Consider the following 17433-nt stretch of genomic DNA (forward strand, 5'->3'; position numbering starts at 1 on the left):
TGATATGAATCGTTTAAAGTATGCAAGCTCCACACAACTCAGGAAAGTTCAAACGCGTTTGATAAAAAAACTGCTGTTCAAAGTGTGCTTCCTCTTTTTACAGTTGGCAGCGGGAGGCCACATACCGCCATCTGCTGACTGGAGGTGTTGTGACAATAACAAGTAACGCAACGGTGAGCTAAAATATAACATTTTAAGAAAGTAAGACAATAAATAGTTAAAACAATAACAAACAATAGTTAGTTATATTAAAGTCTAATGAATTATGTGGAAAGAAAATGTATTAAAAAAAAAGGATGTGCTTTATACAATATGCTGTAGCCTACATTATGTTAAAAAAGAAAACAATGCATTTGTTTAACTTAATTTCATTAAGTAAATTACATTATAAACAACAAATGAACACATACAAATCTGTTTCTTTACTTTCCTCTAACTCTCCTGGAAGAGCACATAGTAATGTGTTTTAGTCTTTTGTCCACCAGGGGCCACTTCAGGTCTGCGCTGGACTGACATTATATAAACTAATAATGACATTTACACTGACAGTAAACTTAAGTTCATTTTCTTAAGTACTGTATTTAAGTGCATTTTTAAGGTGCTTATATTACTTGAGTATTTCCATGTTATGTTACTTAATGCGTCCAAGCCACTACATTTTAGGGAAAAATATTATAATTATATTATATTAGTATCACAATACTTACACTGAACCACATTAATTTAAAAGCTTTAGTGACAACTTGTAATTTTTTACGAGCCTGATAAAGTTCTTATCAGCTCCACTAGCATATTGATGCTTCAGTACAAATACAACCTTATTATATATCTGTATATGTGAGGAGCCGATTCTGCAACAAAGCCTATTTCACTATTGACACATTGAAAAGAATACTTTTTTTTTCAATTAATCAGATTAAATTCATTTCTGCAAGGTTTTTCTCAGTGTACTCAAGTAAATACAATACAAACAACAAAAACAGTGAGGTAAAAGAGGTATAAAAGCATAAAAATATACTTAATTTATCTCTTCATCTTCATCGATCAATATTTTTGTGTCATTTCCACTCAACAGGATCACCGGAGCTAATGGAGGTTTTGCTTCAATGGAGCTGGTTGTGCACACTGATAGTGTAAATTACAGTATTAGCAAGCAAGCACTTCCTCGATTTGAAACATCAACACGTTTTTATATTACCTTACTTCTTCACACCTTCAACAAAAGCTTTTCAGCAGAAAACCTTGGCTCAGAAAAAGTGAGTCCTTTTGGACTCACTTTGGAAGGAGGTCACACTTATTTCTGTAATAAGGGTAGGAAGCAGCTGATATTTATCTTTTGTTAAAGTGTTATGTTAGTTCTGCCCTTACTTATGACAGACAGACTAACGCATGTGCTTCATTAGCTTTGTCTGGATGTGTCTCTTCTTTTCTAGCACTGCTTGGCCACATGTGCCACACTTCCAGCATCAAGCCCCTTCATAACCCCCCTTTAAACTGAGCAGGAACAATGGAGACAGGACTGAGTCTAACAACAAAAGCTCTGCCACGCGTCAGGATGCTGCGTCTCTCTATTCCCCTGACACTGCCCCCCTGCTGCATTCAATCCTCCGGGGATTGAGCTTTGACCTCAGGGAAGCAGCAGACCCTCCACACATGGTGGACCTGTTGTGCACTTGTTGGGTGGATGGATGAAGGAAACAGGGATTTCACTTCGTCATTATCTGTACCATACTTATAAATATAATATATTCTGGGCATCCAAAACAAAACATGTTTTCGGTTAGGCCAACATTTCCAAAATGGCCTAATACAAATTAAAACATGATTTGCTTAATATTTCTTGTCAGACAAGTTTAATCAGGTTTTGAAAAGTGCTGTAAAATAAAAAATGTAAAGTTTAAATGAATAATTATAATTATAAACACCCCTTTGCATTTGAGAAGGATATATTACAAATGATAACCCTTAAAAAACATTTTGAATAAGTGTACAGTTTAAAATAATTGCTCGTTGTAATCATCTTGAAAGTCAGTCAATATTTGACCATACAATATGGAAATGATTTTGTGTATAGTATGATTAGTCTTGAGATATTAGATTATTAAAAGCTAGGTCAAACTATGTTAAGTAGACCTAGTTCTAATTAATGTAGCCTACTAATACTTTATTTTTTACGATATAAAGAATATGTACTTTTTTTTGAATATATTCATCCCTCATACCGATCACACATTAAGGGGAGGAGGAGAAGAGGATATGAAGTCCACCCGCACTTAACATAATGTTAACATGGAAAGGACACTATTACATCTGCACATTTTTATACAGTAACCTATGTCCATATATGTTTCTGTTTTTGTAGTAGATTGGTCTACTATAGAGATAAGAGATAAGATATATCTAAGCCCCCAATGTTACTAGATCCCAGTAACACCCCTGGTTACAATAACTTAATTAACATTTTGAATACGGGACTTCATTGACACAGTTGTGCTTTAAGGTTACTCTGTGCTCCTCACACTGACTGAAAATATCTAAGTAGTATTTTTTTAAACTTAGTGTGTCTCTCAGCTTTGTGTTAATGTTCCACTATATACCAGCAACAACACCTTGAGCCTTTAGCGGCAGGAGGCAGGACAGGTGTCCTTCTGGCTGGTAACAGTTTCCCAGGTGACGGAAGGAAGCCACACCCCCTGGAGACCATGGCATGTGCTGCTGACAGACGGAGCAACCAATTCTCACCGAGGAGCTCAAACCGTCAGCTCCACTCACAGAAACACAGACAGACACTGAGACAGAAACACAGGTGTAATGGACGAACTTATTCCCACCTGTGCGTCTCTATTTTAGCTTTTTTCTGTGTCTTTAAAACACTTTTAACTTAGAAAGTTTTGTTTAAGTCAACTCCTCGGTTTTGCAATTATGGATCGCTTGGATGATTGGAGCTTCAAGACCAAAAAAATGGACCTGGAGGACGATTTCTACTTCGACTACGAGTCGGAGGAAATGACAGATTATCAAGACCCCAATGAACTTGTGACTGCATTGAAACAAAAGGAGGAAGAGGTTATTTTGGCAGCCCAGCTGGGAAACGCATTGCTTCTGGAAAACCGTGAGTTGAAAGAGCGGAGCGACAAACTTCATGAACAATACGCAGACAAGCTGGAGGTAAGACTGTATGCTTTATTTCACAAAAACTGCTTAAACATGTTAAATATAATACATGCTTTGTGTTCAAATATGTGTATTAAGAAATCTTTGACGATGTGGTTGATGATAAAGCTTGAAGTGGGAGGGTGAAAATGAAAATGTTTTTAGGATTAACAAATGACAACGCTTTCATTTGTTATAACTGGTATCAGACCCTAGGGCCAATTTAGTAACACAATCAAGTTTAAGAAAACAATAGGCCTACAACATATCGGAGCATAATCCAATTTGTATGTTTGAAAAATACATACAGCTGGCAGTTTCTTTTGTATTAGATATCCAAATGACAACTTTAAATACTCAATTGTAATAATAAACAGCAACATGTGACAAATACATGGAGAAAAATACACGTTTGAGAAACAATAGACACCGTTCAGTATCATCTTCAGCAGACTTTACAACATTCATTATAAATTCCAAAATCTATTGTTAATCTCAACACCATTATATGATCCATAGGATACTACTTTGAATAAAGCTATCATTTCCATACAAAAGGAATAAAAACTACTATTTTCTTTTGTGTTTTTCCACTGACTACAACAGTATATTTACAGAAATGTTTCTCAGCAAGCTATTTTTACAGGTTGTGAAATAAATTGGCAACCTGCTGCAGAGGAACCAAACCTGACTTGACTCAAAAGTTTTATAAAACATCAGAAGTTAACTCGTGCATCAATTACAAGCAAACTGCAGCAGCAGAACCCACATATTTACTGGGAGCATCAGAACACTCCTGAAAGAGATCAGAGATGATTCTCCAAATTCAATAAATGTCTTTAGGACAACATCTAACAGCATTGAAGTAAGAGACAGCGAGTGAAATGAAATTGTGAGATTTTTAATTGTGTTTATATTTGTTGTTAAGGTGTTGCCTACTGCACAGCATCACATACCCGAGCCTTACGACAGACTAAATAATGGCCTGATTGTTTTTCTCGTGGTGAATGCTGATTGGCCCTTCAGATGTTTAAACCCAACTCTTATCAGCGATGACTCGGACTTAAATCCGTACTGTTTACAAAGTGCAATAAAGATGTGGCAAGAAGGTATCTGCCTAGAAGATGAATGATAGTTTTATCTATAATGAAATATATGAAAACAGATTTGACTGATGTTTCTGTAGCACATGAATTAAATGCTTTACATTTCAGTGCAATAGATAATGTTTTTTTATTAATACAAATATCCAGCAATAATTCATTTGGATGATCCTTCAAAGCTCTAAATAAGGCCTCCTGGCACATTCTGTCCCTCAGATTCCTTTTCAAATAAGGAACGTTGTTATTATGACATGCTGTTGCTGACAAGGCAGATTTAGAAGCATTATAATTTCAGTCCAATGCAAAGTATAAACTGCCTATGTTGAGTTAACCGTCACTCTGAATCTGTGTTGTGTAGGCGCTGGAGCAGGGCAGGCATGAGCTGCGGCAGAAGCTGGAGGGCTGCCAGTCCCAGTGGGAGAGCCAGGTGGGCGAGCTGGAGAGGGATGTGAGGGAGCTGAGCGGCCAGGTGGAGCGGCTGACCCGGACCCTCAGCGAGGCCGAGAGGGACAAGAGCCGAGCCGAGCTGGAGCACAGCGAGCACACACAGAAACTCAGAGATCAGCTCAACACTGTGAGTCCCAAGAGTGTGTGTGTGTGTGTGTGTGTGTGTGTGTGTGTGTGTGTGTTATCCTGTCTGAACTGTAGACAGTGGTTAAAGGAGAATTGACTTCCACTGTTACAGTCAGGCNAATGCATGATACAATGGCTACGTTTGGTGAATACACAGCTCATTAGTCAGGTCCTTTGGGTGAAGTTGAGCTCCCTCGGAGATTCACTGAAGACATGAAGTCTCAGTGGTCTGAAGGCCACAGAGCACAGGGTTTGTTGCCAAGAGCAATCCAGTTCAAAGTCCCATAAGGCACCACTCTAACTACATCAGGTAAGTCATAAAGATATGACTGAGAAAGAGCAGTAGCAGCCTGGTTAGACATTAAACTAAGTCCAATTGGCTCAAAATGTAATGGCAATGTATTATTGTTATTATACATTTGCAGGGTCAACTGTCTGCTTTGCATGTCAGGATAAACATACCCATTTTCTGGCCGAGCGTGTTAGCCTCAAACATGCGCTGGTACATCATGGCCTTCTCAGCTGGGCACTCAGGGATCAGCTTGTTTCCCTGGGATTGGTACTGGCTCTGTTGTTGGAGACATTGAAAGAACGACCATTATGATCACAGCTGCAAGGAGCTCCGGTTTCTCTCCGTCTGGAGGAGTAAGGTGACTCTTTGTCTTTGAGGCATTGTTGAACACTTCACAAGGGACCCTTCCTGCATGTTAACTCCTTGGTGTTATATGTCTTCATAAAAAATTAAGTAGGGGTGCAAGATGAACAATGGGACCAGTTGCTTACCTCCAGGTAAAAGCAGGCAGCGTAGGACTCATTTAGGACATGATTGTTGTGTTTGAAGGCAGGAAGCTGAGAGAAAAAGAGTGGAAAAAACACATTGTTATTAAAAAAAATAATACAGTGTGCATGCAAGAAAAAGAAGACTGACACTATAGGAGAACGTGCATTATCTCTGGGTAATGTTTAGTAAACGTACCTGTCCCCTAGGGTTCATTTCCATGACTTGGCTTGACTTGTGCTCCCCTTTCTCAAAGGAGAGCAGTTTCTGGTTGTATCCCTTCAGGTTCTTCTCCTCCAGGACGATCATCACCCTCCAGCAGGGGGGAGAGCCGGAGCCCCACAGCAGAGTCATTTCCTTGGCCATGGTTTAAGAGTGGACTGCAACACCTGAAGCTGAAAGTGGAGGGAGAAGTTGTAACTTGTATGTGGAATGAGTGAGATGCATGCTTATATAACAAGCTCCACTCCTTTGCATCCATTGGTGGAGTTATGGCCCATCCCATTTTTGTTTTATCACCAAAGATCTGCGACTCAAGAAAGTTAAGATGGTTCACACCCTATCCAAGTATGTTAACCTGTTAGGTCAATACAACGTGATGTCATATTATAATATTGCATATTTCAGTAGCTGCATTAAACTAATGTAATGTGGATCATGCTTTAAGTTAATTGTATTCACAGGCATTAGTAAAGTCACATATGAGGAGGGGATACTTCTCTTGCTTGCCTGAATACTCTTTGATCCCAGTTTTGCAGACGTGACAATGACATGATGGAAAAAAAGGAAAGAAAAACTTGAATAAAACACTGAAATAATAACAATAGATGTTGTGCACCTATAATAATAACACCTATAAACTCGAAATGTAATTTACAATAGCCATAGTCAGTGAACTTAGTATGTTCTAATAAAAAGTGATTGTACTAGCATTCTAACAAGCAATACTTAAAATAGTAAATAATAAATATAATCTTGGTTTATTGTTGTTGTTTTATTCTTGCAGTGATTTACTTCTCTTCTACCCATAGTGCTCGTTTCATCATCTTGAAATTTGACTGTTGAAATCTCATGGTGACTCAGCACTTTTCACTCAGCCCTGCACGCACAGAGGAAACCGGCTCAGGCACTTTATCTAATCTAAACAATGAAGTCGCTACTGGATGAAAACACAGCACCTGTTCAAATTAACCCTACATTTGAGTGTGATATCAAAAGAGAGCGCCCACTGTTCACATTTTCACATAATATGCAGATTGTTTGTGCCTCTTTCTCTGAGCCAGTCTTTGAACTCTAAACAGTGTGGACTTGCCAGTATCAACACATTATTCATGACATCAGTCATATATTTAAACATTTGGAAATCACTATCTCCACCAGTTTGGTCTGAACATGGTCTGCATTCACAAGATAACTTTGCAAAGCTGCAAAAAAAATCCCTAACATCATGTGACAGCATCCGTTTCTCCATATTTCATGACGGCATGTGTGTGACTTTGCAACTTTTCATATCGTCTCATCTTATACATTTTTTGACAATGGCATTTCTTCTTCAGTATGCAGGTTGTCTTTCTTGTGTGTGCATGTGTCAGCTCCTTCTCTTCATTTTGCTTTGCTAGCATGACGAACAGTTTCTTTAGAAAAAACACACCAGATTAATAATAAAGGGAATGGTGTTTACAATACAACAGTTTTATATTTGGTAATGCACAAAGGTTCTGCTTTACATGTAACTAGAACACTTTTAATATGTTGGCTTGTGTCCTGTGTACACATGCCATAGAGACGACTGATCCCACTCTGTTCAAAGGATAAATAAATGAGTGGTTGTAGTAGCCTCTCTACTGGGTAAGTGCACCGTGTTTTAGGTTTGGAAGGAGACATTTTTCAAATACAATAACCGCAAACACGTGAAGCCAGTCATTTGCAAAGCTATTTTGCCAATACATGTACAGTATGTATTCTTCTCATGGACATGAAAAACTAGGATAACAGCCTCGTGGTGGTAACGTTTGTTCCAAAGAGATTCCCTCAAGGCGTTCCTGATATTGCTTTCATGAGATTGGGATGAATGGATCGACGGCCACAGCTGACACGGAGGCATTATAGAGAAGATCAAACAGGTCCCAAGCAAATACCATCATGCACGGTGCAATACATGGAGAAGAGGTGCAGGAAGGCCAAGAGGAGAATGGAGACATAAAGAGGTGTCCGGGTGGTGGAGTGCATGAGACTGGCGGCTGATTGGGATGTTTGGAGAGGATTGTGATGTCATCAAAGTGCCCAAACAGCCCTCGGCCTACGGGATTGACCTGACCTGAATTTAAGTCCGAAAATGTGTCCTCATGCCGGATTTATTTTCTGTTGTAGGCTGAATATCAGCAATATTCATTATCAATGAAGAGTGGCAGTGTCTTCAGACTTTTAAAGGAAACTAGGATACTGATTCATGTGTTACTCTTTTCACTTTGGTTTCCAAACACTGATCCTACAATAGCAAATAAAGACTTCAGATCAGATAAATGTTTACACATATTACCAGAGTATTTCTTATGTTGTCACAACCAGAAGCATGCAGTGCATCATGTCGCAGAGGCAGCAGTTTGCTGGAGCCAGTAAAGTTATTTAATCAGTTTCAAATAAAATGACAAAGCTGATAACAAATGAAGCTCTGATCCCCAGCTGCTGTTGCTGTGGTAGTTTTCAGGACCTGAACCAAAGTTTCTAAGCAAATAAAAACCACTCAACAAAGAAGAGGCACAGCTATGTTTGTTTTAAGGTGTGCACTTTACATAAGTGATATCATTTGGATTGTATGCAAACGATTTAATATCTTGTATGCAAAGTCATGGTAACACAGCATTTCACTCTCCTTTGTTCAGAGCGTGGGCAATGGAATAAACTGGGTCATGGGTTTATAGACGCGGCCTACTTTATTTATTGATGTGTGAGATTAAATAACTATTCCAGACTTGACCTTGAACAGTGGTATTTATTGGGTTAATTCAATGTTCAGCAACAGTAAGGTTTAAACATTAATACATCATTACTCTTAGACATCACATCTCCAGCAGTCACATATTGGTTTTTATTTTTCCCAGTGGAATTCTAGAGCCAATATATGGGTTTAAATTGCATTGCATACAAACAGCATGCAAGACACGTTAGTTTTAGTGGAGGATATTTAGTGCAAAATTGGTAGAAACCCAATCAACCTAAAGAACTAGCTTCATAAGCAAAAATGCATTAAAGTACTCTCATAGTGGCGTGTAAAGGCATTAGTAAACTGAAATTGATGATAGTCAAACACACCTTCTAACTTTGCAACAAACAACGCTAAATAATATCCAAATGATGAATGGTGAAGGACTTACCCTGCAAACATAACATTTTGAATTAATACTTCAAGGCCAAATGTTGCAATTTTTATCAATATCTGATCCTGTTTTACCTTAAATTCACAAACAAACATTATTTTTCTTGCATTGCATGGCTGATCCGAGTTGGATTACATTGAGCAAGCCCCTATTTACTTCAATTCATTCAACATTTTCCCTGATTTTAGATTTTGCGTTCATTGTGACGAGAGAATAAGTTATATTCAAGAATTCAAGGTAGCACAGGGTGAGTAACTGATATACGAAAAATTGCTTATTATTTTTAACATAGCCTGTGTTTACCAACTGATTTGTTGTCCAAGATTTAACAGAAACACAGCCTTTTAATTAAATGTAAAATCTAAATGAACAAAAAAAAAAGTCTGCTCTTGGAACAATGATATATTTGGAACATACAAATCTTTTATCGTAACCTCAACACGGTTTCTTTTCTGAAAAATGAAAGGGTTGTCTTGCAAAAAGCAAAAGCATCACAAGCAGACGTGACTGAGGAGTGTGTGTGTGAGGGTCTCAGATGTCTTTCAGTGTGTCCTGTCCCTTGGGGTTCTCCAGCCAGTGAGGAGGCCAGCTGGCTTTGATGCTGGGGCGGTCCTTCAGCAGAGCGTAGTACTCTCCCAGTTTGGGGTAACGCTCAGCAGACAGCCTGCAGACCAGAAAGAAGGTAAAGTTGAAATCGAATGCTACCTCCGCTCCGCCTCCTAAACAAGGCCCGCCCCCCCACTGACACTTTACCCAGCCACATTATGATGTGGCTGGGTAAAGTGTCAGTGGGGGGGCGGGCCTTGTTTAGGAGGCGGAGCGGAGGTAGCATTCGATTTCAACTTTACCTTCTTTCTGGTCTGCAGGNACAAATATAATTGCTACAATAATAACGTGGTACAAGATTAAAGCGTGGGACAACCTTAGAAGTCGATTTCAGGTTATCTTGCCAAATTAACTTTATTCCCGATATATCCGTAAAATAAAACACTGTTAAACTCTTAAAGATGACACTACTGGAGATTATTTGTTCTAGCGTCGTGCTTTAAACAGCATGTATTTTACTATTTATTGATCAGGGCGGAATATGTCACACCATATTTTTTTGAGTTGAGTAAAGGACTTAAAATAGAGGGGTCTCAAAATCATTAAGGTCTTCGCGTGCGTAATCACACACAGAAAAAAAAAATATATCTATACTGATAACGGCCTTGTGAAGTCGGTAACTCCGTGATTTTAAAGCTTTGTTATTTTTTATTTCTTCTACGATGGATAGTGAGGTTCCACAGCTTTTTCCCAGTCACTCATGTAATTGGTCTACTCAGTGTGTCCCTGATAATAAAAACACTCAATTCAGTGATGTGTGGTATTTGCTAGCCCTGCGTCCACAATTACACCCTTAGTGCCAATCCCTATGCCAGGACCACACATATCAAAAGCATTTTACATCCACCTTTGGATCAATTCCATTTCAACTCCACCATTAGGTTAGGATCTTGCACTGGTTTGCAGCACCTTGCGCTGAAAGCCCTCGCAGAGCTGTAGTCGTGGCTGGTTCTGGGGCCACACTCGATGAACTGTTTTGCAGCTCATAGGAGCTGCTGCTGCTCTGAGGGGCCTCCTGCTGGTACATGGAGGACTGTGGCTGCTGCTGGTACTAGCGGCTGAGCCGGGTACTGCTGGTTCTGCTCCTTGAAGGACACACAAGGCACATGACGGGAACTCATTTACTTTGATTACTACAATGGTTCACCAAAATCCAGACCTCCGAATAACACAACTAAGTTGGTTCCTACAAAAGTGTAGCTACTATGTGGTGATGGAAACTTCTGAAGCAATGGAGACGGAGACTCGGAGCGACACGGAGAGAGCTGGTACTTTGATGGCAAACAACTGATGGTTTATTTGGAGCTTCGGCCGGAGAATTCACAGACATGTGCTGTGCCACGAGGTGATACAAGCGGTTGCCCAAACCAATTCTGGAGCTTTACCCAGAGCCCTGGTTATTTAACTTGTTCTGAGAGAATAATCAACATTGTGCATAACAAGGATAAAACAGGAAAAGCACTATATACTCCTCTATCCAGCTGACGTGCTATAGAGCAGGAATATGGGGCACCAAACACTGAGAGCACAGCAGCTCAAGGTTGCAGGCCTGTGCTCAGTGAGGTCAGTACAAACTGGTAAAATGGGTCACAGGTGTGGGACTAGGAACAGTTTTGCCTCTTCAAATCAACCCCCAAACACACCCACACCTGTTTTTGTCACTGCTACCTAACATGTTCCAGACACCCTAATCAGATCTTCATTATTCCAGCTTTACCACCGGCTAAACCAGGGTTTATTTACCTGATATGTGACATCAGGCTTGGCAGACTCTGAGTTTCCTCCTCCTCCACCTCCAGTCATGGCGTTGCCGATGACGTGTCCGACTGCAGATCCCACTGCCACTCCAGCTGCTGTAGTCGCCATCTGGGCGAACATACCGGGCTGCTTGGGTGCTGCTGGGGCACCCACAGCAGACGGAGGAGCGTGTGCTGGAGCCGGGGCATAGGAGGGAGGTGGGGCAGCCCTGGCCATGGGAGGTGGAGCCCTCGACATTGGCTGTGGTGATGGAGACCGTCTGCAAAATCACAATTCATCAAACAACTGACAACCTGTGTGTGCTGATATAAGATTGCCCCCCTGGTAAAATAAATAATGGTTCACTTTAGTCTTATTGAACATTTAAAATGGTGCTTTGGCAGAAGTATTTGTGGAAAACTCTTCTAATCTTTTAATTAAATCATCTAATCAATTATTTGAGATAATCATTCCAACTAATAATTTATTTAGTCGTATTTTCAAATTAGTTTCAGCACATATTGAATCAATAAGCCATACAAAGGTCTAAGATAGAACATCTTTAAACCTTTATAATATCAATATTATTTTACATTACAAAAAACAATATGGTATCAACTAGGTTTAGCCTTGAAATGTGTCTTAACAAAAAAGAAAAAGTGAGTGAAAAAAAGTTTTAATTTAATGTCAGGTTGAAGAGAAACTGATCCTCGTCGTCAGTATTTAATCATTCTGTTTGAATAATTTTAAGAGCATGAGCAGATTACCGTGTAGATACTGTGACCTTCATTATCTATCAATAATTTCTAAGCAATCACCAGTTTCTTGGTAGAAAAGGAAGACATTGAGATGTACAAAACTAATGATTATAAGTGAGTAAAAGCTGCTAATCTAATAGGTAAGGTCTCTGATTAGCACTAGTGCTAACACACGTAACGGTGAAGCAATCAAGCTAAACTAGTTAGCCGTTAGCATTTTCACTGACAGCTTGCAAGGCTTTTATCAAACGTGAGACATCAAATGTTACCTGGCAGGAGGCGCCATCCGTGATGATCTGCTTCCTCTCGGCATTTTTAAATTAGTTGTCTATTTGTGCGTTGTTTAGCTGAAAACAACAGACGGCTATAAAGTCGACCTTTAACTGGAACCAAAACGCTGTACTGGAACTTTCCGTGTGTTACAGTTATTGTCTGTCGGGTAACTTCCGGTATGACGGAAACCACAAGGGCGCTTTCATCAGCCACAGTGATGTAGCTTTTAGCTGTTGTGTAAAAATATACAGTACAATAATAAGATAAATTAATGAGAAACTGGATAAAGAAACACATATGGTCAATTGTTCATTAAGTATTACATACTTATATTGGATGAGTTTACGAATGTACCTGTTAACAAGGCATTTCCTTAAAAATGATACTAAAAAAGAGAGCTATACATAATTGGTTATCAAACAGTGATTGCCAGGCTGTCTTCAGCATCAAAGCATTACTAACAGTGAACAATAAAATGATCAAAAATAACAATAAATGTGTGCATAGTAGGTTTATTTTTGGGCAAACAAACCTATATATTAATGTGCGAAGGAAACATATAAATAATCTAATTATTTTGCACATAATGGTTGCAAACCAATTGTAGCAATAGGAAGTTATTATAAAAAAAGCACATAGTCAGGTTTTTATAATACTACAAATAGAATAGAATTAGGAAAACCTTTTCTAAATACAAAAGTATATCAAATGCAGCATTCCACAGCCATATTTCATTTAATAAAAATAATTTAAAGAAAGAAAGATAATTACTTATTTCTCAAATTAGCAGTAAGAAAAATACATGTCACTGTTATTTCCCTTTTTTCTTTTTATCTGAAAATCTTTGTCGATTCGGTCCACCTCCACGTCCTTTCGCTCTACGACCTTCCCACGCTGGCATTGGTGGCTCAATTTCTCCTGGTCGTCCACCTCTGTCTGGAACACTGCCCATCAACGTCTAGTGGGACATAAGAATAATTAATAACCATCTTTATTTGCTGCTGCTGCTGCAGATGTCACGCTGAGAATCACAGATATGGTTTGTAATTGTTTACTGTTGTACCTTGTAGACGAGTGTGCTTGTTGCAGACTTGATTATCTCAATGAAGGACTGATCTTCTCTGGTGGCCATCAGAAGAGACGGGGACACCTGAGAGGAACCGCTGAGCGACGAAAGAGGAGGCACTGAGGCCAGCGCTTCAACTTTCTCCTGTAAATAAAAGGACCAATCTAACTTTAATGTTGTTATCAGAAAAATAGTCAATATCTAATGTCTTTTTCAGAGACATGTGTTCAAAAAACAACATTAAACATCTTAAACATTATACCTGAAACATTATTGCAAAGGAACATTTTACAAAACAAGTTCTTTGAAAGTTAAGCGATCTTCCTTTATGGGAAGTTTTTTTAGGTTGCTGCATAGCTGTGCATGCATATGCATCGCAAGGGCACAACCCATTCAATAAAACCCAACTCAGTCCTAACTGATGCAATGATTTGTCATGCCCACCTTTTGTTTGTCTCCCCATGTAAACGACTCGAGAGTAACCTGAAAGCGTTTGATCATCATTTGGCGTCGACACTGATAGTCCCCTGACAGAATTTGATTGATCTTTTTGACTTGCACCTGTGAGGCAGAAAGTAAAATGTAATGTTGAATATCATGTTATAGTTACATATCGTTAACCTCATAGTATAATTGCCTGAGTCAAATGTTAAGGTTTTCAGAAAAGGTTTTTCAGCAAACACGTAAGTTATATGACTTGATATGATGTATAATAAAGTGGTAAAAGCCCTGGCAACATACCCACTGCTCTGAGCTGAGGCTGCTGTTGAGAAGTGGTTTGGTCATTTCTCCACAAGGTAGACGAGTGAGCCTCGCCTCCACCTGCATCAAAATAACGTTTGAAAAAATACTTTGTGTTTCTCAGTTTAAAAGTAGTGAAATAAACATTTAAGTCTCATTATATCAGACTAACCTCACTCAACACATCTGTAAATTGACAGGAGGAATCCATGTTGAGGGCGTGCAGCAGTAATATCCACTCTCCCTGCATTTCTGCCTCCCTTCTGTCTTTGTCAGCATCCTCTTCATATTCCTCAGAAAACTCAGTCAATCCTACTTCAACTCTCTGCTCTTTTTCAGACTCCTCTTCTGTGGGTTTGTCCTCTGGATGCAATTCTTTGTGCTTCAATATTTGAGCTGCTTGCAATTCTGACACAAGGGACTCTAAAGAATTGAAAAAATATATAAGATAATAATAAGTTGTGCATGAAATGTTCAATCCATTGGCACTACAAGCACACTACTCACCAGTGACTGTGTTGAGGATGGACGGCCCCATCACGTCTGAGGCCAGCACAGTGAGGGGAGACACAATGTCTGACAGTAAAGTTCTCAACTCTCCCACCAGCAAGACATCTCCTGTCCTGTTTGAATCTAAGAAAAGGGAAAACAAGGCAATCTAATTTATACATATGAATATAAATATACATATACATAATAATCACGCAGCAAAATGGAACAAGAACAGGATAATACAATTCTGTACAGTATAATAAAGTACATGGCACCTGACTTTCATTCATGCAATGTACCACTATTTGTAACTTTGATCTGCATCTTTCTTTGGACTACATGAATATTATTGGTAAATCTATATTCCAGGTTGATTTATGATGGACAGATATTAGCCTGTTGCAGATAGGCCTATATTGAGGTTGGTGTAAAGCAGGGGTCGGCAACAGGCGGACCGCGGTCCGGATCCGGACCCAGACCTATAATCAATACATTAATAGGGGATTTCAATTTTGACGGGGGGATTCTATTTTAAACGCCGCCGACAGGGGCGAAAAAGAGGAGTGAGCGATACAGAGAGAGAAACACAGAAGAAGAGATGATGGCAGAGAGAAGCGGAGAGGAAAAGTGAGTGAAGAAGAGAATAATTAGCGATACAGGGAGAGAAGCGGAGAGGAGAGTGAACAGGCATGTTAGCGGCAGACAGGCAGAGACAAATAATTACACATGGCGCTCTCCAAGAAGAGGAAAGTGGACAGTGAGAACAGAGCTTTTAACCCTGAGTGGACGGACAGAGACTCATTCATGTTCATCCTGCCCACTGGGAGCACAGAGCCAGTGTGTCTCATTTGTTCAGAGACCATTAAAAGTGGCAAAACGCCACTATGAGACAAAACACAAAAGTGTTTGACCAAACATTCCCTCTCAAGTCAGAACTGAGGTCACACAAAATAAGTCTCAGAGCCCAATATTATCAGTCCACCAGGACCAAAATTAAAACTAAATATCGTTCCAGGGCACTGAGCAGGCTAACCGAGGCTAACCAATGAGCACCTGCATGTGTGTATGAGAATGGCCCTGACACCATTTCAGCCCAGATTTACAAACTCCTGGCAGGACAAGCTCGAGCTCAATTCTCGCACTGAATAATATAATAATAAAAAAGTGAGTGAGGGACTGCAATATAAGAGGGAAAGAAAGAGAAACTTTAAAACTGTTCAATTGTTATGATGTGTAAAGACTGATATTGTTCTATAATCGGCTCTGAAACTGTTAGCAGTCATGATGTGAAACTGGTTAACAAGGAAAAAGGGAAACTCAAGCCTGCTGCTACACACTTATTTTGTTTATCTAAAATTAAGCACTTTTAAGGATGCACATATTTTCCACAAAGCTATTTTTATTTATTTTCTCCTTATTTTTAATTTTAACATGCAGCCAGAGAGTGAACATTACACATATCCACAGTATTTTACTGTATACTCTTGTATCGTTCAATGTTTAATGGGACAACCTAAGTATTGTTGTTTTTAATTGTACTTTCTTTATTTTGATTGGCAGTCCGTTCTCTCGCATTACATGCCAAACGTGGATCAAAGTAACAGGCTCTTCATAGGTATCACACTAATTCCATAAAGCAAGTAGTAAGACATTTTGATGTTCCGGACCTGTTACATGGGGAGATTTTTCTCTAACTGGACCTCGTTGAATGTTAGTTGCAGATACCCCTAGGTGTAAAGCAATTGATCAGCCAAAAAGTGAAAAAGGAAATTGCAGGATAAGAAAAGTAAAAATCCATTGTTGGAAAGAACAACACACCTGAGTTACTTGAAAAAAGTGTAATGCCAACATAGTGGAAAAGTTCTTGATAATTTGATGTATGTAGCTGGACTGGTTTGAGAAAGTGCACACATCCCTTTATTGAGTGGTGTATACATCTTTCTGGACATTCTCTCTTTGTTTTTAAGATAATGGCCTTACTTAGAATGTACTTAAAGGAGGGCTTCCCTGTGTTTGTCGTGTATAGTGTCCTTGGGTTAAACAAACAAGATAATCGAATGCCATAGAGCACGCTGCAGCACAGGACAGTTATGATTAGAAACCTTGCAGCTCCTGCGACACAGAGTGCCCAGCTCTGCAGTCAGCCAGGTGACGCAGCGGGCAGAGATTCATCAGCATTCACACGAGAGAGGGCAGCGCTGCCGTACCTGAACAGAAGTGAGCACGGTGAGACAAACTGAGAGTCTACGCGAGCAAACACTCGCAAGCAGTAAAAAGCAAGACTTTAATGTGAAACCGTCCCTCGCGCGCTGCGTCTCCATTGTCACTTCAGAGGGTGATATGAGATCGGTTTTGAAAGTATGGCAGCTCACACAACTCAGAAAGTTCACAACGCTTTGATAAAAAATACTGCTGTTCAAAGTGTGTGCTTGCCTCTTTTTACAGTTGCACGGGAGGCAGCCATACCGCCATCTGCTGACTGACCGGGTTTGTGCAATAACAAGTAACGCAACTAGTCTAAAATATAACATTTAAGAAAGTAACAATAAATATTAAAACAATAATAACAACAAGTAGTTAGTTATAATTAAATCTACATGAATTATGTGGAAAGAAATAAACAAAAATGTGGCTTTCATACAATATGACTTAGCCTTACATCGTATGTTTAAAAAAGGAAAACAATTGAATTTGTTTAGAACGTTATTTCATTAAGTAAGATTACATTATAACAACAACAAAATGAACACATACAAATCTGTGCTTTACTTTCCTC

General features: G+C 39.3%; 3 protein-coding genes across 3 annotated transcripts in view; 1 reads left to right on the top strand and 2 right to left on the bottom strand.

The window, feature by feature from the left end:
• The first annotated feature begins 2757 nt into the window (after nt 1–2757).
• Nucleotides 2758–5175, top strand: LOC104965388 (bicaudal D-related protein 1-like). The gene is made up of 3 exons (XM_010794344.1): nt 2758–3168; nt 4615–4830; nt 5140–5175. Exons 1-3 carry the CDS (start codon nt 2923–2925, stop codon nt 5173–5175), a joined length of 498 nt encoding a protein of 165 aa, XP_010792646.1. The 5' UTR covers nt 2758–2922.
• Nucleotides 5176–8579: 3404 nt separating this feature from the next.
• gstr (glutathione S-transferase rho) overlaps nt 8580–17433 on the bottom strand; it is a 12254-nt gene continuing 3400 nt past the window's right edge. Inside the window, exon 6 of the mRNA XM_010793813.1 lies at nt 8580–9648. Within this exon, the coding sequence (XP_010792115.1) occupies nt 9516–9648 (133 nt within the window). The 3' untranslated portion in view covers nt 8580–9515. The remainder of the gene's footprint in view (nt 9649–17433) is intronic.
• LOC104964912 (protein FAM98B) lies at nt 12855–16850 on the bottom strand. The gene is made up of 7 exons (XM_010793812.1): nt 16760–16850; nt 14673–14798; nt 14338–14588; nt 14166–14246; nt 13869–13985; nt 13422–13568; nt 12855–13316 (listed from the first exon to the last, which is right to left on the bottom strand). The coding sequence occupies exons 1-7, from the start codon at nt 16833–16835 to the stop codon at nt 13170–13172; spliced, it is 945 nt and encodes a 314-aa protein (XP_010792114.1). The 5' UTR covers nt 16836–16850; the 3' UTR covers nt 12855–13169.

The sequence above is a fragment of the Notothenia coriiceps genome, unplaced genomic scaffold (assembly GCF_000735185.1).
Source record: "Notothenia coriiceps isolate Sejong01 unplaced genomic scaffold, NC01 NC01_scaffold00037244, whole genome shotgun sequence".
NCBI classification, from domain to species: domain Eukaryota; kingdom Metazoa; phylum Chordata; class Actinopteri; order Perciformes; family Nototheniidae; genus Notothenia; species Notothenia coriiceps.

Coding starts and splice junctions, on each gene's coding strand:
- LOC104965388 (XM_010794344.1), top strand. CDS start 2,923: ATGGATCGCTTGGATGATTGGAGCTTCAAGACCAAAAAAATGGACCTG. Junction 3,169..4,614: donor AATACGCAGACAAGCTGGAG/GTAAGACTGTAT, acceptor TGTGTTGTGTAG/GCGCTGGAGCAGGGCAGGCA. Junction 4,831..5,139: donor TCAGAGATCAGCTCAACACT/GTGAGTCCCAAG, acceptor TAACTACATCAG/GTAAGTCATAAAGATATGAC.
- LOC104964912 (XM_010793812.1), bottom strand. CDS start 16,835: ATGCTGATGAATCTCTGCCCGCTGCGTCACCTGGCTGACTGCAGAGCT. Junction 14,589..14,672: donor CATCCTCAACACAGTCACTG/GTGAGTAGTGTG, acceptor TCAATTCTTTAG/AGTCCCTTGTGTCAGAATTG. Junction 13,569..13,868: donor CATGGGGAGACAAACAAAAG/GTGGGCATGACA, acceptor TTTTATTTACAG/GAGAAAGTTGAAGCGCTGGC.